At 42.9% G+C, this 25,718-nt stretch overlaps 2 protein-coding genes across 2 annotated transcripts; both read left to right on the top strand.

Annotated features, from left to right (window-relative positions):
• Window positions 1-11,691: 11,691 nt before the first annotated feature.
• Window positions 11,692-18,006, top strand: LOC126557303 (monocarboxylate transporter 9). Its single transcript, XM_050213023.1, has 5 exons — window positions 11,692-11,726; window positions 15,670-17,272; window positions 17,337-17,516; window positions 17,583-17,708; window positions 17,783-18,006. The coding sequence occupies exons 2-5, from the start codon at window positions 15,670-15,672 to the stop codon at window positions 17,932-17,934; spliced, it is 2,061 nt and encodes a 686-aa protein (XP_050068980.1). The 5' UTR covers window positions 11,692-11,726; the 3' UTR covers window positions 17,935-18,006.
• A 2,783-nt stretch (window positions 18,007-20,789) lies between these two features.
• LOC126557235 (major facilitator superfamily domain-containing protein 6) lies at window positions 20,790-23,669 on the top strand. Its single transcript, XM_050212941.1, has 10 exons — window positions 20,790-20,993; window positions 21,067-21,330; window positions 21,416-21,652; window positions 21,721-21,856; window positions 21,923-22,258; window positions 22,325-22,486; window positions 22,557-22,923; window positions 23,010-23,093; window positions 23,154-23,362; window positions 23,446-23,669. Exons 1-10 carry the CDS (start codon window positions 20,845-20,847, stop codon window positions 23,665-23,667), a joined length of 2,166 nt encoding a protein of 721 aa, XP_050068898.1. The 5' UTR covers window positions 20,790-20,844; the 3' UTR covers window positions 23,668-23,669.
• Window positions 23,670-25,718: the final 2,049 nt, after the last annotated feature.

Below are 25,718 nucleotides of genomic sequence, written 5' to 3'. Positions count from 1 at the left end.
ATTGCAACCGGGTCACGAGATGATCTCTCGAGTGTTGTATCTTTTGTATGGGTTAAAAATGAGTTTTTGATGACACAACCGTATTGATTCGGAAATATACAATGAATCTATCATCACAATCTTCTGTATAGTAGCTGTAAGTCGTGAAATTACTGCGCAAGATGTTATTGTTAGATGATGTTCATATCGACACTGCCTTGGGAGTGATACCTTGGGAGCCTCTCCTTGTGTATGCCGACCAAGAGGCACAAGTGTGTGCATCTGTCCGGTCTGAAAGACACTGATAAATGTTGTATCCTGCTTTACCTTAGGCAGCAAGTCGGTTAACTGCCCAGATTTGCGGGTTCGAAATCATCTAATGATTAAGAAATTAAGAATAAGATTATTCGCCAACGTGTCGCATCACGCAATCTAGCGACAACGCTATCATACTTGAAGAAAAGAAGCATCGAGTTCATACCTCATGCTGATTTTGTAGGTAATAAGAGCACCACCATCGACGGTGCGTGAGATAAACGAATGACAGTACAGCTCTCTCTGCGCTGCAGTTGAACTGAACGAGACGAGTTGGATGCAAATAATTTTTGTAGAGTAATCTGCTAAACGCGGAAAGATAATGATCACGGATACATCTTTTCAGGTTTTAAAGGTTCTACTTCGACGAACGAGCTTTGCAGCCCTTGGAAGTGTGTGAGCTAGATGTGAGAAACTGGCGCTGTTTTAAAGACACCATCCAATCCAAACTATTCGTGGTTTCTTTCTAAAAGGGAATTGCGACCCTCGATAAGGTACAGCCGATCAAGTACTTCTATTACTCTAGCGTGAGATGGCAACACTATTTAACAAGACGCGATAAATCTTAGCAGTGCCAAAGCTGTTCAGCTATCGGATACGGATCATACAATTGCAGTACAATTGCCAACAGTGCAGGTGTTTCACAGACTTCTCCTGTACAACTGCTACACTGCTGATGTTTTAACCTCAAAACAACATAATCTTGCACTTTATGAAAATATCGCTGCAATTTTATATAGCTCTTCTCTATATGCAAGAATTCAATCTGGCCTTCAAAAAGGATCACTACTGTAGAACACTCACCATAGAAAGCAACTATATCCTCTCATCAAGCGACGGTCCTTTCTAATAATATAAAGTAAACTTATTTATATTGATATTCTCTATAATTCTGTACGCATCCAACATCTGGGGGTCATGTTCCAGCAGGAGTATGCTTGTTGCACATCAAATTAAACATAAATTACTCAAACTGATCTTTAACCACTCGCCACAGCACAGCATCACAGGGAAGCTTGGATCCTTCTTATCAGGATTCAGATTCAGAAAAATCAGGAAGACCTTAAATCTAAAAGTCTTATTTCCGATTTTATCTGAATGGACAGGAGATTTAATGCTGTACATATTGTAAAGAAACCAATTTGTTACAAAAACGGTAAATTAGATTGGTTAGATAGGATTTCTAACATTATCAAAATATTTAATAGAAAACTACAGATTGAAACTACAGCTTACTAGAAGGATATCTGCAAACGCGTTCAAAACGAACCAGATCATTTAAAAATCGTTATTTGAAAATAAATTGTTCCATACAAAAAAATCAACTTGGTGGGCTGAAAGTGTCCTGTGGACTCTGACTGCTCTGATATAGCAATTAATTCAAGCGAATAGCTTGTGGATGAGAAAACAACTGTACTGTACAATGCAAAATCCAAAACTGCAAATCATACAAAAAAATATTCATTTTTAATTCCAAAGATTTTACTAATTTTATTAATGTAAAATATCTTTTCTAAATTTCATGTATTAAATGCTATACACCTGGAACCACAAGGGTTAGGAACGAAAATGAACCACAATTTCGAACATGTCTCACGATTGTATACTTTTAGGCGTTTTTACAGCACACTAGCTTTCAAAAATTCTAAAGGTTTGAAAAGTTTTTTGAATTATTCTATTATTTATCTTGCATTGTGTGTTATTGTGTGAAAAACACAAGAATTGTTTTTTAATAATAATTTATTATGATATGGACCTTCGAGTTTTACGATAGTTTGATTTGAAAATAAACGGTTTAAGCTAGTAATTTTACATATTAACGACATATTTTGTGGACTTACGTTGGCTCCAGGAGACAGTCATCGTCATCTGGAGGTCAAAATAAAGTGTAAAAAACTTTTTGGGGTGTGTTAAGCTATCAAATTCAACACAAACACAGCTGTTCTGCCTCCTTCAATACACGACAGGATCTTTGAACTTGACACGATAAGATAACGCGCTAGAACGTTGACTGTGCGCATGTTTAAGTGTGTAACGGTCCATCTATGCGGTACTGGTGAGCATGTCAATGTGATTTACCGATCTCTGTTTGAGAAGGTGCCCAAGATGATCTTTTGCGGAGGAGCCATGTTTTATGATCGCAATTAACGGAACTCCAGACGAGTTGGTAAGATTAACCCAGTCTTGTGGATGAAATGAAATGGTGCTTTGTCGGACAGTGTCCGCCTGGAAGGGCTTTGCCCTTTTTCGTGTCACTTTGGACAGCAATTAAATGCGTTTTTTTCTTCGTTGCTCTTCTTTTTGAACGAACTTGGGCGACTTGTTGCACAAAAGTGCAGTGCCAGCAGATCGATCGTAGTATTAATTGTACCAGGCATCGCAACGTACATGATGACGATCACAAAAATGGTTGTTGTTGTTGTTCCCATGCTGGCGTCGAACTGGTCAAGTCAATGATGAGGTACGTACTTTCCCGGGGTGGACCGGTCCACGATCTACCTAAATCAAGGGGGCAAAACAAAAATATACGTATAAAAAATATCAGCAACCAGTAGGCAAAAAAAAAAGGAAGAAACAAAAACCTTGTGGGATATATTGTCTGAAGGCGAAACGGCAAACGATCGCAAAAAGGGAAATACAAAACAGCGAAACAAAAAAAAATGTAACGGACTGGGGCGTTAAAGTGAACGTGTCGAAATTTATTGCGTCGAATTTTTATTACTCACAACGTTCACAATAATGGCCAGTGAGCGGGGTTTGGATTGGTAAAAGGAAAGAACAGAAAAAAAGACCCCGCTACTCTCCAAAATCTAATTCCTGCTCTAACCCTCTAACCTCAACTAAAAGCTTAATCCCAAAGCATCGTTTTTTTTTCGCATTGAAACCTCCTCTGAATCCTTTAGAGAAGAAGTAGCAAAAGCATGAAGAAAAAGCTTCCCTTAATCAATTCGTACCATGTCACGTGTCCAAAACTACTCGCGACTCGACTCGACGTAAATCAACATTTTGCCAATCCGTTTTTCAATCCTCCCGCAGTCATGGCCGGTCATGAACGAACCGACTGTCATAGCGGCGTTACGTAACGCTGCCCCGGATCGTGCAGAGCTTTTTTTGGAGCTCGCGTTGCACTAAAAACACTACTACGAAAAATGGGTGGTGTTGGTGTGTTTATTATATTTTGTTGTTTTCTTGTTGTTAAAATCACCGGAACGAAACACGGAATTCTAAATGAGTGCGGGGATCGATCGTACGAAACCACACGGGCTCAGGAAGTGTGCACTCCTTCTCTCTCTCTCTCTTTTGCTCAGGTCGCGAGCCTGATGCCGCTGATTGGAATTGCACGCGGCGTATAAAAAGGTACACGAGGATAACTGCTAATAACTGTAGCAAACGAGCAAGTTTCCCACTCTGGATTGCCTTGGGAGGGTGGACCGACAGAGAGAGAGATCGAGAGAGATCGGTCGGCACACATTCACAAAATATGGCAATGACGTTGTTGTGGCCCCGTTCAGATGGCACGACTTCTTCGGGTGGTTCAATGAACAATACGAAAAATAGGAGTGAAATTCGTTCCGGGGTCACTAAAATAGTTCACTGAAGTTTCGGAAAAATTTTAAGTATATTTTCTAATCATTTGTAGTTAAGATCAATGTGTGACATGGCATTTAAGGCTTGCTACGATTCATTGGAATCAATGTGTTATAACATCCAGAAAAAATCAGTTAAAAGACACACAATTTAGTCAGCAAAGACCTGTGTCAAGTACACAAACTTCTACCAGCAGCGCAGAAAATCATTAAAACCATTTTGCTACGAGAACAAATGTTTTAAAATCTTGAAGTAGTCAGGCAATATTTGAGCACTTTAACTAGAACGCGATCTTAAACCGTCATCCTATCGATCACCAATCGTACCAAGTGTGGTAAACATATTTTCCTACTTAGCCGCTTAGTCTTATCAACACGTTCTAATACACCGCGCATGATCGCGCGTCGCCCCCTTTTTTCCCCTCGCTTGTATGTAGATGGATTGCCGATCGCTGTTTATTTATGATTTCCTTTCTCCATCGCCCACCAGCCCATCCAGCAGTAGGTTGATAAGATTGATGAAAATGTGGCAGCACTTGTTGGCTTACCCTAATCGACTTATGAGGACGATTAAAACGAATTCATCCGGCATCCTGTAAGCGCCGCGGACAGCTTTATTTTTCGGCCTCAATCAGTCCGAACCGGTCCGCTTCCGCCATGGTCCTGTATGTACCGGCCCATCCCATGTACTGCGAACGGAGAGGAATGTGTTCAACTCATTAGAACGATTGCATTAGGGAAGGGACGCGCTGAGCTGACTGAAGGAGCTGATGTCTTTTGGACGCGCGCTGATCAGCTGACCCGATTCGTCGATGCGGAAAGATCGCCCCGGTTAGTGATAATGGTGGTGCCTGTTATCATCTCTCTGCTGACTTGGAATGCCTTTTTCGCCCCGTAAGACAATGCGAGCTGTCGTAAGCAAACTGATATTGCCGCGTGCGTTGTTTGTGCACCGGCAGACCTCACCCTGAGTTGACGGCAATTAGAGACCGACGAAGGGTTTCCCTAGACAAACTGTTCAGTAGCAGATTATTGCGGTGCATTCAGTCGCCGGGCGTTTTACTTTCGTTTTTGTTTGATTTCACTCATAAATCTTGCTGGTTGTCGGAAGAGAGGACACAGTGATAGTGACGTGCGAGCCTACTATCAGCTTTATTATAATAAACTTGACACAGTACCGGGCAGGAGAAGATTTGGATCAAGATCTTTGTCTCCCGCCGAAGCGGTCCCGTTTGTGTCACATTAATATGTTGCAACTGAGCGTCTACAGTCTTTGTGACATTGTCTTTAGTACGCAATTAGTGAACATATCCATTTTTGAGATTTTAAAACCGTTTTTGTTACTCAATAAAACTTTCTTAAAATACAACAATTTCTGGTGGGGCCAATACTCGTTTCATTAGTCGTGCCAGATAGAACACAAACCGGTAGCTACTTCCTAACGATTGTCACACATATACCACCCGTTTGTTTGTTTGTCAAATTAGTACCAAAACTCAGCGCAAACCCGCGTCACCGTGCGATCAACACCACGAAACATTTGTTTTACATACGCATTTTAAGCTGACCGTACGGCGTGTCTCGCACAGCTTCCGGTTAATTGTGGAAGGAATGTCTGCTTCCTTCCCTCATATTGGGCTTTCATGGGTTCAAAAAGCTGCTTTTTTGTGCGTATTTTGGCTAGGTGATTAATGTTTGTGTATGAATTGAAAATTAGCTAGCAGTGCCCATGGTTCGTTTCTTGTTCAAGGTGTTACGTTCCTCCGTCCGCTTAATTCACTAAAAGGTGAACGAGAGTTTAGGATCACATTAAAAACCTGATAAGGCAACTGATCGATTGATAGGTCTTTTAAACATACGCATACCAATTTGCTTCACACGTTAAGACCACTTTCATGGTCAATTAGATTGAAACGTAGCTTGTTTGCGAAAACAGATTAATTGCAGGGATGTAAAGCTGGTTGGCTGGTTTTGTCTTCATGCTATAAACCATTCCTGTACATGCCCAAATTGGCAGAAATTCACATTTAATGGTATCTGAGTTAACCCTATTGCCAATGACCGCTTACCTGGCTTTTAATAGGGAAGACGTACAAACATGAAATTTATGGAATATCTAGACCATTTTTTTTTCACCTTTTTCGTGCAGAAATGAATTTTGAAATGATTTTAAATATTTGTTTCTTTCGCTTTTTTCGATTGATAATCCTTACATCTACGAGCGCCTACACGGGTAGGTCATACCTTTTGTATGTGAATTAGCTATTTTCAGATTGTAAAGCTTGTATCCTTTGATCTACTCGTCGTATTTACTTTGAACTACTTGTCGTCATTTTCATGGAAGGTTATTTATTTTCTAACGAACTACACTTAGTTAAGAATTTTGAAAATTATTTATTTATTTTTTGCTTCTATAGCTGAAAACTCCTTATATCTAAGATAACCAATTAATCATTAATCAAAGATTTTTTTAAAAATTGGCGGGATTTGTGGTGTCAAACTTATTTTGCTTAAATCAGTCGTAAAAGTTTATTTTCTAAGGATTTTGTAATTTAGTAAATTGAAGCCAGCATATGACTTCAAATCTCTCATGTTTATAATATTCTATTAAATTTTTTCATAAACTTTCAAATGATTGGATTATACTTATGCTCGCTCTTTGGCTTTAATACTTATTAACACATTCCTAGCTAACCAATCTGCTGTGCTCTGCAGCTGAATGGTATTTTTTGTTTGTTTTTTTGCAACGGGAGTGTTTTAGATTCAATGCACGATCAGCATACAAATATGGGCAACGGACATTTTGCCATTCTTCAAATGTGCTGGAGCAATTGATTTAATTAATCATAACTGAGTAATAAGCCTTTGATTTGAATTATTTCGAACCAGAAAAACTGTTGGAAGAATCATCAATAATTAATCTACTTTTTTATTTGCCATAAATAACATTTTCAGTGTTAAATATGACAGCACGTAGCCGTATTGTCAACACCAAATGTAACTGAAACAATAAACATTATTCGTAAGCCATTTCCTCCTTATGCTTTGCCTTATCCCGGGCATGCTCGGTTCACCATAAATAATAATTATCCTTTTTTATGAAAAAAGTAAAATTAGCTTGATGATGTCTTTTAGCTGAATTATGTGCCTTTTACCTTGAAATACGCCCATCGGTTCTATAAAATAAAAAATGCGTAAATCTATACAAAAAGTATGTTTCGCGCTTCATGCGGCACCGTAGACGTAAAGTTTTTACCGCTTTGGAAGCGGAAAATAAATAGAAGAAGAATTTTAAAAATTCTCAGCTAAATTTTGTTAGTTAGACAACAAATAGTCTCATCCTTTTTTAAATTTTCATACTGATATGACGGGCAGATCAAAAGTTATTGGCTTTCTAATCTGGGAAAATTAAAACACCCATCGCAGAACAACGTGTGTTTTTTTTTTTTTGGTCGTAGTCAGTACGGTTAAAGCAGTATAAAAACCACATTACAGCACCATTCATGTTTAAAGCTTCGGTTTCGTTTCATTTCAAAGGCGATGAAATCGAATTCGGAATCGAAGGAAGCAAATAGTTAGCGTTCCTTCACCATCAGGGGAAGGAAGTTTCTTTTGGGCCTTCAGAAACTGACGTTTAAACACTGCAATCGATGCGATCATATAACTAACTAAAAGATGAAATCAATCTTTAAAGCAATCATTTACAGCAACTTTTTTGTATTTCAATGGAACCCCCTTTATGGAATTATTTAAATCCGATCCGAATTACGATCGTTTGGGGAGGAAAACCACACATTTACTTTCCCCTTTTTTCGTTCTCAAGATACGCTCTACACACTCACACCTACTGTTGGTTGCATTTGTCTAAATATAGTACTAAAACACTAAATCTGTACCCTCACTAGCGATGCATGTGCGTGTCACACACGTTCGTAACAAAAATAGACTCCGCTGTTCTGCGGGCTGCAACAAACGCAACACCACTGCAGCAGCACTTGCACACCATCCGCAGCGGTGGTAGCTAAGCAATACCGAAGAGATCTTCTTCTGCCACACTGCCGATTAGCAAATCGGCGAAAAACACATGTGGCCGTTACAGAAGCAAACCAATAAATAGGCGGATAGAAACAAAAAGAAAAAAAACTGCATGCGCTCTTATTCTGTGAGATTTCTTTGGGTCTCATTCTATCGTGCCCAGCCCGCGACAGCCCAGTAGAACCTGATGATTGGAATGTATCCGAGTACTTTTCCATGACAGGTTTGGGCCCCGGAAAGGTCGAGATGATACGAAGCAACAACAGAAAAAAGGGACACTTTAAAAATAGACGAGTTCCGATTCTGGGTATTCTTCTCTGTCCCTGGTACCTTCAGTGTGGGCTGAGAACAGAAAGATAGTAAAAAAAAAGAAGCTCAGAAGAAGATTCCCGTGGAAGAGGGACGGCCAAACGTGGTACGAGATACAATTTGCACAAGCTGCGCATGAATGAGGTCGGTGGATGGCGCCCGAGGATCATTGTTTGCCGTACTCTCGTCGCTGGGAAGATTATTTGAGATGCTTTTTGTTATTGAAGATTTGGATTGTTTGAATTTTTTTCAAATATTGCACTATTCTAGAAGTTTAATTTAATTACTAAATACCAAAATATAATGTATCAAAATAACCTGTACAATATCTTAAAATAAACTTATCTATTAAATGCTTTATCAAGTTGATTTACAATTCCTGAAGATAGACTGACGTCCACAGCATTTAAAACTAATTTGCTGCAAAATACAGAAAGAATAATTCTGCAATGTGCTGTTGCACATTCGTAGCATAAGTCAATAAAGTTTCCAACAGCCGTTTCATAAGATTCCTTTAACCATTCGGTTTTGTTTTCCTTTTCATTTCTCCTCTGTTTTGATTCGCTCGTCGTACGATCGGTCCGATGTGCGTTTTCTTACATCGCCTTTTATCGCCTTTTATCTTTGTTTCATTTTACTTTTCCGGCCGGTCTTCTGCACGTTTTTTTTTTTTGCAGTTTTTCCTTACGCTCACCCATTTGCCTCACTTGATCACCGCCCGCGCCGTCTTTTCTGCCCTGTTACATGCCCCGTTCCAGGAAACGGGTGCAGGTTCGATTCTTTATTTTCATTCAAGGCACGCCGCCGGCCCGCATCTTCCTGCTCCGGCTGTCATTTCTTCGGCCACCCGAGCCGCAGCACGTAGATAGATATATTGACAACACAGAACTTGTAACATTCTTGCCTCGCGTCCGTTCGCGTTTGTCCAATTTCTCCTGTGTGCGTACCGGCCAACGGAGGACGCCTCAAACGTTTTGCGTTCGCTATCTTCAATTTTCCGTTTTGCCTTCTCGTTCAGATTCCTCGCCGTTGCCTTGTGCTGCACTTTCCTGTTTTCGTTTCATCGGTCGCGCTCTCGGGACCGCATTCCTCTATTGGCCACTGTGGTGAATGATGACGATGATCATGATGATGACGATGATAGTTTGCAAGCGTACGTTTGGTGTGCAGAAGGTTGCGGCTTCTTCTTAAATTTTGCAATAAAGTTTTTTTTATGAAACCCGAAAAAAAAGCCTGCAGTCGAAGGGCGATGGTTACAGCTTTATAACCCACAATTTACACCTTCCCTTAATGGAACGGTTTTATGGAGGAGTTATTTTTATTTCGTGTTTATTTGTAAATTTTGGAGCAAAATGATTTCAATAGTGTGATGTTTTTAGACCAAGCAGATTACTGTCAACGGAAATATTATGACAAATAATTTTTGATTATGTTGTAAACATCCTGCTTCAAGAATTTAATTGAACTTTTTACAATGTAAATAAAAACGATAACTGATAATTTAGTTTCCGCAAATAGGGTTCGATACCTTGTTACTACATTGTACATTTAAAAAAAACTTTAAACTATAAATTATCGAAAAACCATAAACTAGTGATCTTATTGCGCAAAAAGCATCATATGCGATGTTATTGCAAAACTTAGATATGTTTCAATGCTCAAAACATGCGATGCTATTAAATAAACTTTATTAAAATCATGAGTAAAAAGGAAAATTTAAAAAAATATGCAACGATGCCCAGTAACGCAAATTGTTTCAAAGCTGAAAGAAAATCAAAACAAATGAAAGAAACAAAACAACCACACAACGATGCTTACACCGATAACAATCAGCATCGACCGCAAACGAAATGGAAACCCGAAAACGACGTAGAAAACAACATAAGTAAAATTGTTGATTAATTCAACATAGCGCACCATTTGCAACCGGGCAAACACTCCACCGTGAGCACTGCTCACTGCCCGGCAGCACCACCCTCAGCCCAGCCGAAGACGGATCGGTGTGTGCGTGCGTGCGGGCCGTGCCCATCGTACCCGCGTTTAATCTCACTGTACCATTTTAGAATGGGCAGATCATGCCGTTGCCGCACTTCGGTTTTGGCCGCCAGCGAAGCAACATCACCGTCGTTCGTTTTTGCTACGCGGTCGGACAAGTTTTCCGGTCCGGCTTTTGAGCTTTTTGTTTTCGCCCGTTTACCGAGCTTTTGGGTTTTCTGTACGATCGCGATCGCTGTACGATTGTTTTCTAGTTTGAAAAAAAAGGTTGGTGTGCTTGTGTGTGTGATTATTGTACATTAAAACTCATGAAGAATAGTAGTGTAATTTGAATTGTGTGCCAATTAACCGAAAAAGTACACTACGAACAAGTGACTGTAGTGTTTTATCCACCGACCAACCCATAGTGCGCTTGAAATTGTTGCTTTTCGTGTTGATCGTATTCGATCGTGATGATTTTTCTTAGGGAATAAAAGCATTTCAATATCAAATGATAGTCATGCAAAATAAAGTGAGCTCCATACTCTTGAACGTTATCAATAGTTAGAATATAAATGGTGGGAATATATTTAAAATTAAAAGCAATAAGACCCTCCGGTGCGTGACGCCGTCCGTGAACCTGTTATCAGCTTAAGGTTTGGGGTTTTGATGGTTTTGCTTCTTATATGGGATTTACAAGAGTAAAGTGGTGTTACGATTCATAAACGAGTGGTTTAAAAGCCATATTGAATTATTATATTTCAACTCAAAGTGCATCACGTAAAGTGTCTTTAGTTCAACGTTTTATAATTAACTGAAAATCCATATTTCGTTCTACATTTTCTGGGTGTTATAGACTTCAACGCAACTACGAAAAGTATTTAAATGATAAGTAAATTTATATACAAAAACGGAGCTAATGTTGATGTGATCAAAAACAGGCGCGTAAATCGTCATCATAAGTGATCGTATGCAGCAAACACACATACCGAACACAAATCGAACGCTAAAAGCATGCCTAGAAACGTGTTTTTTCGGTGAACGACAAAAAGAAGAACTAATTTCCATCTTCTATCGCCATCGTACATCGATCGGTGTTGCGCTTTTTTAGTCCAATGCTACTAGGCGCCCAGGCATCAGTGAACGTGCGTTGAAGCAAAGTAATTCATAAAACCAAACAAAAGTGAAGCTTTTAGGATCATTAACCATAAAAGAATAATTTAAAAATCAGTGCACTTAAAATACAAACCAACAAAATCGATACTTTCTCACCCACAGTGTGATTCGCAGTGTTGTGAACGTTCGACGACGTGCGGCCTACGCGATCATTTTGGATATCCGGAATTTTAGTTTTTCTTTCGGCGATCGTGTCGCTTTTGGGAAGGCGAAAGTTTAACCTCCAGAAAGTTCGACGACAGCTAGTCTTCCAACAAAAAAAAAAGTAAACCACGACCAAGCCGCCGTACGAACTTCCCCGTTTTTGAACGATCGCCAGAAGCCAGCCACATTTGCTGATACAGCAGCGTGGTAAGTTTATTTACCATATGTTGGGTGGGCCCAATTGTACAAGGGAATGTGTTTTTCGTTACTTTTGTGCGTGCGTGTGTGTGTGTGTGTGTGTGTGTGCGTTTTTTTTCTGGTTTTTGGTCGTAAAGTCTTTGAGGCAGACATGTAAGATTTCTACCACGTGCGTAAATCGTCTCCAAAAGGGGCAGCGAGAAAACGTGTGCACTAGGGACTTACTCCCGATACGACATGGATGCATGGTGTGGGGTTAGAAAACAGGGCGGAAGTTTAATGTGGGTTGGACTGTTTAAAGACACTGTGACAAAAAATATAATGGAGACGTATTGTGTGATCGTCATGGGTCATGAGTGTGTGCGTGTGTGTGTGTTAGTCTCGAAGCGATTTTTACATTCCTTCCAAAATGTCTCTTTTTGCTCTGTTTGTATCGAGACTCTCGTTATTGACCAAAAAAACGGTTAAAACGATGGGAACACATGAAACGAGGTATGACGTCTCCTCCAAACATAATGTCAGCGAACGACGCTATGGTACATGTGCAGCTGTGCAAAGTAGAGTTTACCGAGAAAAGATAGCTCGTTGAAGGTTTCAGAAAATAGCATTGAACATTCAGAATTTTATTAAAAAACTTTCAAAAAACGAAGTAATGGTTAAGGTACTAACTGGTGTCTAAATGATCTGGAACTAATTAAAACCATTAAATTGTTAAAAGAATCAAGTTCAGTTAAAGTTTGCATAAAATACACCTCCACTGCGCCTAGAGCATCCACAGCCATTGGCATCAACGGCACTCGTGTGGGTACCGAAGCTCTAGACAATTAGTGTAGCATTCATGAATGTTACTTCCCTTGCGTGCAGCATAACACTGCGTTTGGCCTTTCGGAGTTACGAAGTTAGGCGCCTCATCGAGACCTAGACCGTGAGCTTCACTTTCCCTTCGCTGGCAGGTGGCGAAAATACAGCACCAAACAGCAGCGTAGCGTTAGAGGTCAACAGTTCGCCGTAGTACCGAGATACTGGGCACGTTTTCTGTCTTGCACTATGCACCTCGATGTTGATCAGTGATAAGCAAGGCTGCGAGTGGCGCTCCCGCTGATAATGAAGCGTTTTGCTCCCTTTTCCTCAGATTCAGTTCTGCACTGCATCGGCCACCACGTTGCTATCCGTGCTAATGATTCTGCAGCAATAATCATTAGCGAGTGTTAATGTTACGCATTTAATACACACCAAACATTGATAATGCTGTCCTACTGAATCGGGTATGCCTGTGGGGGTAGACTTGATTGAAACACACAAAATATTCTAGAACATTCACATGTTACTCTAGCGGATTAGTTGCGTGGGTAATTCTTGACCCTCGAAAATAGTTTTACTTCAACACAACAGCCTATCGAACAGGTCTGAAGTTCACTTAGGTGTCGCTCCAGTTCTTGTCGCCAGATGCGTAAGAAGGTACCCTGCTTAGCATCCATTAATAACTTGAACGTCTCGGCTACGTCATTTACTCCGCGCTTGCTACACAATCCATACTAGAACCGGTCCCACGTAAGCTAGCCTCATCTCTCTGCTCTCATCTTTCATCTAGCCCGCCAACTAAAATACTGGAGTGCTATGACCTACAGTCAGGTGTGCCATTACTAGCCGCTAGTCGGTATACTATCACGCATTCCACCTGCAAACACTTTCCAAGCGTTGCGTACCAACAAACACATTGCAGGGGGCCTACGGACCCTCGTTCGGTACAGCGACTCCCAAGGTATGACCTTGACTTTGAGACGGCGAGTTATGTGTGCGCAAATAACAGCCGCCGTCTCAAGAGGCCGATCGATGGCGAGAGAAAGGTAGAGAGACGGAGAGAGAGAGAGGGAGAGAACGATCGAGCAATGGAAACACACAGACCCCAAAGATGTTTGGTAGCGAAAAGTGGTCGAACGAGTCCCCCCGTCCAGCATTGTAATTTCGCACAAACGATCCACAAACGATCGGTGGTATTGCTGGTACAGTTTGCCTGGACGTGATCACCCCCGAAGACCGGACCGTTTTCCACGCCGGTCGGTATGTACATGTTATGTGAAGCATTTTGTGAGTCTGTCTTCAAAGCTCTAATGTTTTATTGTATTGTACTGCTCGTGTTGTCCAATTCACCAAAACAACCCTCCACACATGGCTGCACTCGCTGATCGTTAGTGATCGTGTTGTAATAAAAAAAAAACTCGCCTCGCGCTTCGCGATACGTTTGGAAAATTGTATAAATCTTTCGCTAATGATACGATGATAAACTTTTTCTTTCTAACCCACTCTGGTTGCTAAATTCCTTCCAAAAAGTAAAAGAAACCCAACAGAAATGAAGTTATGTTACCATATGTGGGTGTGCGCCCTTCTAAATAAAGTTTCCGAGGAAACAAAGCACGAAAGGAAGGGTATGGTTACCCGCAGTTTCTTAATGAATTGCAGATTTTCCTGTCATTGTCCGACGTGCCTGCACGATGTCTGCGAACCAGTACCAGCTATTACGTGTTTTGTTCTGTTTTTGGAGAGAGGCGTGGACCAACAATTGTACATGTGGTGTCCATATTTGGCGACCAGCGAATGTCCGGTGAATGGCGGCGCTTGGGAACCCTTCTTCGATTTTTGGAACTGCTCCGAACGGTCTTTCGGCAAGCGAACCTAGCAAAAATGGCGATGCTTGAATAAACAGCGCTTGTGTGGTGTGTGTCAAGACCAGCAGGTTAATTTAGTTTTAGCAGGGAAACCCCGAAGGTATTTCGGTTAGCAGAAAGTGCAATCGGCTTTGTTTCGTAGATATTCAGTATTGGTTAGTTGTTAAGATGAATCATCGTGCATTTTGAGAAATATTCTTAATTTAACATAGTTCATCACACTCTGCTATTCATTTCGGTGTGATCGATCGAAGCAATAGTCAATAATCCAGTTCCTGCTGTTGAAATCGGTACAAGTCATGGGATATCGGTTACGCACGACTTCCGTGTGACGCCAGTTAACGGCGCAAATCGCCACCGTCCGTGAACGTCCTCCGTTTTCGGGCAAATAAAGTTCACCCCAAAACGTATGATGCGGTCCTCAATAAAAAAAACCCCACCAAGAGGTTGGGTTCGTGTGTGTGTGTGTGTGTGTGTGTATCATGCAGAGGTTTGGCAGTTGGTGTTTTTTTTATCTTAAAAATTATATATATTAAGCAGCTACCTATGCCCCCCCCCCCCCCCCCTCAATCCCTGGGCCCATTTGGAGCACGTTTTTACGTCTGCTACCTTCACCGCATCGGATGATAAGATAAAAAATATGTACCGCATCCAAACGGGAGACGCAGTAGAAAACGTGTTTCGAAGAGTTACCGAAGTTGAACGATCGAACACCTTGTGGTGCCCCAAACGTATGAGTCTTTCCGGGTATAGTATATCTAGCATCGGTTGTTTCGTTGTATGTCTTTGTACATAAATTCCTGAATCGGAAGAACAAGTAGAAGAAACCACCTCTTCGATGGCAATCAATGTTGTTTGTCTCATATGCGAAATAACATCGTCACGTGAAGCGCTCGAGACTATGGCGCACCGTGGAAGGTGTCGGGTTAACCGAATATTCACGAGTTTTTGGTAATTTGGGGTGACTCGAGCAGGGTTCCGAAATAACCATCCCGATTGTGACAGGCTTCTCGGTAAGTCATGACTCAGGCAGGCACAGTGATGAAAGCGCTGATTGATGTAGGCATTTTGGGCTATCGTAATATGATACCCTAGTCGGAAGCCGACGGACATGATTTACTGTAGGCAGAACATTTTAAACGTTTATCGGAAAAGGGTGTACAAACAATATCTTGTTGTCATTTAAGGAACCTGAGGAACACTTTCCACATTAAATGTACGCTTAATATACTAAAACTATAATTAAAGGGATTTATCTCATGCGCTCTGTCATTCTCTTTCTTCAGATGCCGCCACAGAACACGATCGAGCTAACCACCAAACCGGAAGCGGAAAATGGTGCTACCGGAAAGCTGTTGCCCGCCAACGGTAACGGTGAAACGGCAAAGGACAAGGAGGATCCACCCACAACGACGCTGATCGTACCTCCGGATGGTGGCTGGGGATGGCTGGTAATGGTGGCGTCCTTCTTCTGCAACGTGATCGTCGATGGCATCGTGATGAACGTCGGCAGCTTCCTGGGCCCGATACGGGACGAGTTTGGCGTTAGTGAGGCGGAAGTAGCGCTGGTCAGTTCGCTGCTGAGTGGGTTTTACCTACTGACCGGTCCGTTCGTAAGTGCGCTTGCTAATCGTTGGGGTTTCCGGATCGTGACGATCATCGGTTCGATTGTGGCCGCCCTAGGATTCTTCGCGTCGCAGTACGCAACGAGCATAATGTTCCTGTACGTAACGTTCGGATTTGTCGGTGGTGTCGGATTTTGTTTCATTTACGTCCCTTCGGTCATCACCGTCGGATATTACTTCGAAAAGTGGCGCGCGGTCGCTACGGGTATTGCACTGTGCGGTTCTGGCGTCGGTACGTTCATCTTCTCTCCGGTAAACGCGATGCTGATTGAGTCGCTTGGTTGGCGCAGTGCACTTGTCGCACAGGCGGCCATTATACTGTTCTGTATTGGGTGCGGTGCCATCTTCCGGCCGATTCAACCGACCGAGGTTACAGCTACCAAGAACGATGACACACCAGCGGATAAGGGCATCCTGCTGGGTGAGGGCTTACCAGTCGTCTACACAAGACCCCTGCCCGAAGGCCGTTACGCTTACTCGATGCCGAACAGTTCGCACAACACGTGGATGGGAGCAAACCCGAACTACCAGTATCCGACGGCTGCCGAGATCTTCCGTCAGGGCAGTGGGCACAATCTCGATCGCCGACCGTCGCATACCTCCGGCCAGCTGGTTAGTCACAATCTGCAAAGCACCACAAAGAAGTTGGAAAAGATTCAAAAACGGCTCGCCGGACAAATGACACCGGACGATACAATTCATGCGCACGGTTTCGCGACGGCCCATCACGAACTGAATCCGGTCGGTGAGGCGGACGAGGAAGAGACAGAGAATGGCACACTGCTAACGTCACCGGAACAGCAGTCAGTTACCATTACGACGGCTTCGACCCGGCGCCACACCGTCTCTGGACGACGGCCGAATGAACCGGCCAGCTCGCGCCACGGCTCACGGCGAACGCTTAACGACGGTGCTCGACCGATGTATCGTGATGACATTTTCTTCACTGGCTCCCTTGCACGAATTCCTCAGTACAAGTCGCAAACGTCGCTCGGGTACCATATGTCTGTGACCCGGTTGCCTACGCAGGCCGATGTTGAGGAAACGGAAACCGAACAGTGTATGGTGTGTCCGGAAGCGGTCCGCCGTACTTTGGCTACCATGTTGGACATGTCGCTGCTGAAGTCACCCTCGTTCATGATGCTGGCCTTCAGTGGGTTCCTCACGATGATGGGCTTTTTCGTTCCGTTCCTGTACGTCAAACAACGCGCCGTCGCTGGAGGAATGGCCGATGAGGTATCTACATTCATCGTTTCGGCTATTGGTAAGTAATTTGATTTGAGATCGCTTATTGTCGATCGTTAACACAATGTTTTTTTATTCTACAGGCATATCCAACACGATTGCTAGGGTGGTCTGTGGGTTGCTGACATCCTTCAAGAACATCAACGCATTGCATCTGAACAATGTTGCCATCACGCTGGGCGGTATTGCTACAATGATCAGTGGCATCTACATTACCGAAGCCTACCAGTTTACGTATGCAGGTGTTTTTGGGCTCGCTATCGGTACGTGATCAGTAGGGTCAGCTTTTTAGCACAGACTACTCAACACATTCGCTTTAACTTTTGCAGCATGTTTCTCCGCGCTCCGTTCAATTCTGGTGGTTGATCTGATGGGACTGGAAAAGCTCACCAACGCCTTCGGTATATTGTGCCTGTTCCAGGGCATTGCTGCGTTCCTTGGAGCACCAATCGCTGGTAAATATTTCAACCCCCGTTTTGCTACCAAACTACGAAACATTTTACCAATTGCAATGAAACTATCTTTATAGGATATTTCACCGAGCTGACCGGCACATACGATGCTTCGTTTTACATCTCCGGTGCACTTATCACACTATCCGCCATTCTCTGCTACCCGTTGGCCATAGTCAATCGATGGGAAAAACAACGTGCCGCTAAGAAGGACTCGCAGAAAGTTTAGCGTGGATCGTCTGGGTTGCAAATCGAGCATTAATCTGTTAATGTTTAAATTTTCGCCTGTAGTAAAATACGTCAGTGTCTAAAATGTGCTAGTTAGACGGTGCTCGGTGGGACACGAAGCGAAAGAGATGCATCTAATAGTACACTAAACATGAAGCATTTCATCGCATGCAGCTAGATCCCATGGTGCAAATGGTGGAAGAAAGCCAATAGTCCTTTCGAATACGCCGTAGAGGCAAATAAATTTATTGGTTCTCTCCATCATCATATCCTACACCAGCACACCGTCTCAACACGCGGCGTATCCATTTAGTGGAAAGGTTTATTAATAGGCCTGCAAGGAAAGGAATTCGGTGCTATTTCATCCATAGGCTCTCATTTTAGCAATTATTTTACACAACGAATAGTCTTGGTATACTCCTACAAGGCATACTACATTCGCATTAAGGACATCGCTAGGCAATAGATAATGATTGCAAAATTTAGCTCTTCCATAGCATTATTAGAAGATATGGTTTAAATTCGTCTAATTTAAGAGACGCCAGTGGCGTACATTACTGGTGCCGAGTATTTTTATAGTGGTGGATTATAGAGAGCAAACATTGAAACGAGCATTGATAAAGATGATAGTATCGCGAGATTTTTCTTTAAACACACTACAGCTGCAGTACTTCAACTTGATAAAAAATAATTGAGGATTTAAGATAAATTTGCTTTTACACATTTTCAACAAAAATCAGTAATGTTAAAAATTGTTTTTAAATAATCTAAAGACGCAACTGCTTCTTAATAAGCCTATCAGCCATTTTCTATAGCTAGCCACTCATACACAAACCATTTAAATTGAATACGCTACCATATGTAATATAAATGCCTAGCAGTTAGATGCGTTACAGTTTTGCGTAACGTTTCGAGAGACTGATCAAGGGGGATCCAACGTAGGCCGCCATTACGACAGATGTAGAAGAGCTGATTTAACTAAAAGACATTCAACACGGGTGATGCTACCCAGTTGGCCCCGCGACTCGCGATATAGCAATACGTCTGTAGCATGCAAGACTTCTGGTTTCATCAATATTTAAACATACAGCAGTAGTTCCTACCACGCCATACTCTTTTCATAGGGAAAGAGTCGCTCGACGACGACGACGAGAAGTTGATAATTTTTATTTAGATTTGTAATTTTACACTCTTCATTAACGACGAAACTCGTTCGAAACTGTCCTCATGGTACGGAACCTATCCATCCATCCATCCATTTACAATGCATACCGCGTGAGGGTAGCTGTTTGTCTCCGCACCCATTTTGTTTGATGTGTTTTTCTGTGTGTTGTTAACCAAAGCAGCATAAAGCTACAAGTTTTCTGTGCGCAATAAAGTAAACGACACTGAACGACCGTAAGCCGCATGTGTAAAGGACTCACCTCACAAGTGAATCACGATCTACTAAAGACATTCAGCGCTAAGCAGCAACAGAGCAACTGACATAAAAGGACGGAAAACGGAAAAAAAACACGGAGACCTAATACGAGAATAAATTATCTGTGATATCAGCATATATATGAGCTATCTTAAGAATATGTTGTTGATATAAAAACCGCAGACATCACAAGGGAGGTAAAGTCGTACTGAGTGAGTGTGTCGCAGACTGCAAAATAATCAACTTTTCCAGAACTCTTCCATTTTTTAAAGTCACGCTCGATGTTAATGCATTAAGGTATGCTGTGACATTTACTACGGTCACAGAACCAGGCTGAGGTACTGAGGGTGATGAAAGGCAACAGAAGTAATCCCTCTATCATCCAGGTACCGTATAGCGGTAGAAGCACTTGTAAGCGAAATAAATATTCCTGCTTTAAGATTTGTACTTTCGGTGGATTCAGGCGTGTGTACGTGTATGATGAAAGAAATCGAACGATTGACGCAACGAGGCATTTCCTGCTTCCCACATTCGTTGACAAGAAAATTAGGTAAATTCTGGGCATTTCGAAATTGACTTTCCTATTGACTCGTACTTGTAACGGCTCATACAAAACGCACCTGCAAGCTGTCACGCCGATCCAAAGCTTCCCGTAGTGACGGAATTTCATGCCCCAACGCACTATTGCGCAGGTCCACCGCGTAACGGACAAATGGAGTGGAGCTGCTACTCGTACACCCAGAGGAGGAGATTTGAGTTGAACTTTTTCTTGTAAGATATCGATTATCTCCCGAATCTCTCGCTAACAGTTGTGACCGTCGTGTTCGTAGTTATCGCGAGCGTTGAGAAATTGGTGCGTTCTGTGCAGGAGCTTTCGTGGAGTATGGCTGTGTGGTAATGTTAAAGAGTAGGTTATTCGAACGGAAAAAAACTTGGCGACTATTGGAAGTTCTTCAATTGCGATAGTATCCAAACCCGAACTACCCAGAGGTACGCGAGTTTATTTGCCGGAGGACAAACAGCTTTCACTTCCCTGGCATTCATCGGGAGCCTTGCCATAGCGAAAACTGGCACCTAACTACACATCTAGTGTAGAGTAGGAGTTTTACGGAAGTGAAATAACTTGCAAGAGGAAGTACTTGACCATCCAGGTCGACCGGATTTGGTGTCAGCTTACGTGCGTTATGTCATTCATGTAAACGAACGTTACGGGTAGGGGGAAAGTGTTCATCCTAGCGGGAAAAGAAATCGATGTCCTTGTGAGTGGCACGGTGCGTGTGTAGGTGGGTGGACTCTAATCCGTGAGTCGATGACTGGAGCAGCATAACCCGTACAACCCGCTCGGCAGCACAAACAAAAACAACGACAAGCTAGTGGCAAAACCAAAAAATCAACACCTCTGGTAGAACGCCAAAGTATTTTGCTTCTGCATTGGAAGAATTTATTGATTGTTCCGTTTAGTGACGACGTGAAGCGTCCTTAGCGTCAACCATGCAGCCCTTCTCGAACGACTACGGTGGAGGGTACGGTGGCAACGGCTACGACCAGCAGCAACCCCAGCAAGAAATTCCGATGCGTCCGCAGGGTGTCGCACGGCCGATGGTTGACCCGGAGGCCACGGGTGAAGTAGACCCTACACTGTACGTCCCCAGTATTGGCCATTGAATCCAAAAAAAAAAACTTGACTACAACTGTACCTTATCGTTGTTGTAGATACCCTCAGGCGAAGGAATCGACACACAAGATCCGGGGCAAGTCGGACATACTCGAAATGTTGTTCGGTTCCGTCGACCAGGAGCTGCTGCCTGTGAAGACGTTCTACTTTTTCTTCTACTCCGCTTTCGGCTCACTATTTCCACTGATGGGTGTGTACTTTAAGCAGATGGGCATGAATCCGGGCCAATGTGGTTTGCTGATTGGTACGCGGCCGTTTGTCGAGTTCCTATCAGCACCGTTCTGGGGTAGTTATGCTGATCGGTAAGTCGGTCTGTAGGATGAAGATGTTCATGTCACGAACGTAGGACAAATGCCTTCCCTTGGTTTTTTGTTTTAAATGTTGCAGTTGTAAAAAAGGTAAAATGCTTCTGTTGGCCTCACTTGCGGCATGGATTATCTTTACCTTACCGCTCGGCTTTATTCAACCACCGGCCACGAGCTGTATCGAGCGGAAGAATGCTACCGATTTCGAGCTCCGAACACCTCAAGTACCTCGTATTCTGAAACGCTCCATCGACGAGAGCATGCTGGAAGAGATCAGCTTTGGTAAATATGTGACGGATAGCGACAGTTCCTTCACCAGGTAAGATAGTGGAGAATTTGCGGAGAGTAGAACAGTCGAAGTGAAGTAATGATTTGTAACTGTGGTAGGGTGGAACGTGCCGCACGCCCAGTTGCTGCTGCGGGAGTATCTCCTCTAGATGTAAGCTATGCCAACAATTTCAACGAGAAGCTGCATCGCGATTGGGTCTCGCCGTTGTTCTCTTCGATCGTTTATCGTACGGCGGTAAGTTGCGGTAGTAGTGTAGTGATACCTGTACCTATCTGTCTCTAAAACGTCTCATGCTTTCAGGACATCCAAAAAGCATTCTTCTTATTGCTACTGCTGGTCATTATTGGAGAGTTCTTTAGTGCACCAGCTATCACGCTAGCAGATTCTGCCGTCATTACGATCCTCGGTGAGGATGCCGATCGATACGGGCATCAGCGTATGTTCGGTTCGCTGGGTTGGGGATTGGCCATGTTTTTCGTCGGCATTGCGCTGGATCACTCCACAGCTTTCCCGGACCATCCATGCGGTCCAGAAAAGCAGGAGAAAAACTACACCATCTGCTTTGCGACGTTCTCGGTACTGATGGGAGCAGCCCTAATCTCCGCAACACAGATTCAGTTCAAGTATGACTATTCGGTAAGTCTTTTATTTTGCGCCCCACTAAAGAAGAAGCAATAACTCACTTCAATCGTATCCATCAAGGAGACCCAAGAACCCGTCCAAGTGGAAAAGGTACCTCAAGAACCAACACACGAGGAGCAAATGCAGGCTCAACTGGCACAACAGCTGCAGTTGCCGTCTTTGGCAGCCTCTGGAACAGGCATGGCTAGTGCAGCACCACCTCCAGCCGCACTCGGTGCACAGGTAATAGAAGACAGACGACGAATTGCAAGTAAAAAACATTGTCTCAATGCAACCCTCTTCCATTTTGCAGACCAAAATGTTTGCCCAAACTACACGCGAAATGCCAGAATGGGTTACGGTGTTGAAGCAGTTCAAGAATCTCAAGTGTGCCTCGTTCCTGTTCGTTGCGTGGTTCATGGGTTTCGGTATTGGGCTTATTTTTACGTTCCTGTTCTGGCATCTGCAAGACTATGGTGGTTCTCCCACACTGTTCGGTGTTGCCTCGGTCATCAACCATATCTCGGAAATCTTCGCCTACTTCTTCAGCTTCCGCCTGATCACACAGATCGGTCACGTGAAGGTACTCTGTCTGGGGCTGGTCGGTAACATTCTTCGCTTCCTGTACATCTCGTATCTGAAAAACCCGTGGTGGGTGTTGCCGTTTGAGTTTATGCAAGGTGAGCACGATCCTAGTGACTCCTAGCGTGTGTGTGTTTGTATGTTGAGATAGATACTATCTGGAAGTAACGCCCCATGTTTACAGGTATCACACATGCTGCTGTGTGGGCTGCTTGCTGTTCCTACATCGCGCACAACACTCCTCAACATTTACGATCATCTGCACAAGGTAAAGTCAAGCTAGACTGTATGAAGCAGTTTTAAACTCATGTAAATATTACTGTTACAGGAGTACTGCAAGGACTTCATCACGGATTGGGTAGAGGCTGTGGTGCCGTCATTGGCGGTATGTTCGTCACCTACTTCGGTACAACGGCCACCTTCCGTGGTTATGGCGTGATCTGCATTCTGGTGCTTGCCGCATTTGTGTTCATCAACTTCTATCGCAAGGATGAAGGTTTCATTTCGGAAATTCCTACCACGGAGGATCCTCATCAGGTGCGTTTGGTGTCAGAATATGGAGTTTTGCTGCTGTCCTGTAAACAGTTTAAAGGTTCGATTTTTTTTTTCTCAACTTCCAGGTGGCAGAAGAGACAGCCCATTTGGCTCCGCACGGTGTTCCGAGCAATCCTATACCACGGGCTCTCTCGAGCACGCGGCTGAACGAGATAGGCCAGCAAAACGTGGATAACGGATACGGCACCTACCAAACGACTGGTGGAGCATTGGATGTGCCTGGTGGTGCCCCTAAGAACCCGTTCGGCGCACCGCAAGGTAACATGTACGGTGGTAATCAATACTAAAAGTAAAGCCACGACAAAGATTAACTCAAACCAAAATAGCAAAGCGACAAAAAAAAGCTCATTGACTGAATCAAGTAAATTGGTACACGCGTGGTCAACACGGTGGTGAAATTGATGTCTACAAGAGCAACACACTGGATGTGGATGTTACAAACATACATATGAACTACTTCTCTTAAGATACTGAGCGACCATTGTGTCAAACCCCTTGTACATGAGCTCAAGCAAAACGCCATTCAGCCATTCCGGCCCACATGCCGCCACCGTCGACGGCTAGTTTGATGTGAAACGTTAAGGCGTACGGTTCGGTTACAGAGACGCGCGGCACCATAAGCCATAAGCCTTGGTCATGGTTGTTAGCTACTAATTCTTAGACATCAGCAGAAATCATTGAAGATCCCCAAATGCCCGATAGAGAAACACTCGTTTAATGAACCCACCATCTGCAAAAAGAGCTAACCAACACGAAACGTTTCCTTTCGTTGGGTAGCTGTCCTGGGGTGTAGATGTATGCACTTGTCCCGCATATATCTGTACACTTACTGTCCTATTGTTAGTATTTCCAAGGCTGTGTACGCACCTTGATCTAAAGCAATGATTCGTTCCCAGTCACATGCTCGTCTTTCGGCTCGTTGTTGTTTTCGAACTCGTTTTACGTATAGCTTTTTTCCCGTTTTCTCTCTAGCAATAAATGACAGAATTCGCTTGTTATGATGTAGAGCATTCGGGCGACAGCAAGGTTGCCTAGATACTATAAACTATCTATCTATCACCGCATATTCTAGCGGATCTGGTGCACGATGTGTCTATTAAATCATACGTTAAGTGAGCGGGACATATAAACTATCTAGACTAAAAGAAACGAAACAAACGATCGACTAATATAACAATCTCATGTAACGTATTAATTCGCGACGATAATGTGCAGGGCAGCGTGTTTCATCTCTAGGGAAACTTTACCTTTATAAAGTGTTATAATGTCTAGTCTAGTGTAGTCTAATGTCCCGAAGCAACACATCGGTTCTAGATTACGCGACAAATAGTATGATAGGTATAAATATAGCCATTATTGGATGTGGTTGTACAACACTCTCCCTCACTCTCCTGTTTGTCCGTCGGTGTGTTTCTGTAAGTGTGCAAACAGTGTTGGATCCTTGTGTAACGTGTGTACGAAACGATTGCAGTGAGAATAGTAACAGTGACGTAAAAGATAAGAAAATTTGGTAACATAAAATAGTATATCATACCTTCTTAATTTCAACAATATCTTTCGGTAGTAACGAATTATTCTTTATTTACAAAAACCAGAAAAAAAAACAAAATCATTATATGCACACTCACTCAAGTACACAAATGCATCATTGAACGAATCCAGAAGAATCGAAACATGTGACGTAAAAACCATACCATGGCACAACGAATTTTTCTCTTATTTGCATGCCCATTTGCTCCCGGTGAAGCTTGGTCCTGGTGTTTGGTTCTGGGCTTCATCCTTTTGAATGAAACTCTTGGCTAGTTTAAGTTTTTTTGTTCCGCAAACTCTCTTCAAGCAATGTCATACCCGCGAGTAGCGGCGAACAAACAAAACAAAAAGAAATAACTAAACAGAACAATCTTATTATACTATAAAGTATAACACGGTGGCAATTTTTACGACGAACGTAAACAACAACACGCAAAAGCTTTATTATCTCTAGCGAGACATCAGTGCGCATATCAGTTTTCAACCTTATACGTGAATGGTATTTTTATTGAGAGGAGTATATTTAAAGCAGCAGCATATTCGATTGCCACCGGGATGGCACGGTAAATGAATGGGTATTTGGATCGGATGCAGACGGCGTACCTGGACGACACGATTGGTAGGGGGGAGCATGCATTCGATTTTGCGCTATCTTACAGAGAATATTTACTAAGCGTATTGAACCAGAAACAAATATTAAAAATATACTTATATATACACACATACACACACACAAATATTATGATGAAAGTATAACACTTTCGGGAGAATGGCAGTGTATGCAAGAGATTTTCAAAATCACTAAACA

The sequence above is a fragment of the Anopheles maculipalpis genome, chromosome 2RL, assembly GCF_943734695.1.
Source record: "Anopheles maculipalpis chromosome 2RL, idAnoMacuDA_375_x, whole genome shotgun sequence".
Taxonomy (NCBI): domain Eukaryota; kingdom Metazoa; phylum Arthropoda; class Insecta; order Diptera; family Culicidae; genus Anopheles; species Anopheles maculipalpis.
This window is presented reverse-complemented; position numbering and strand designations above follow the sequence as displayed.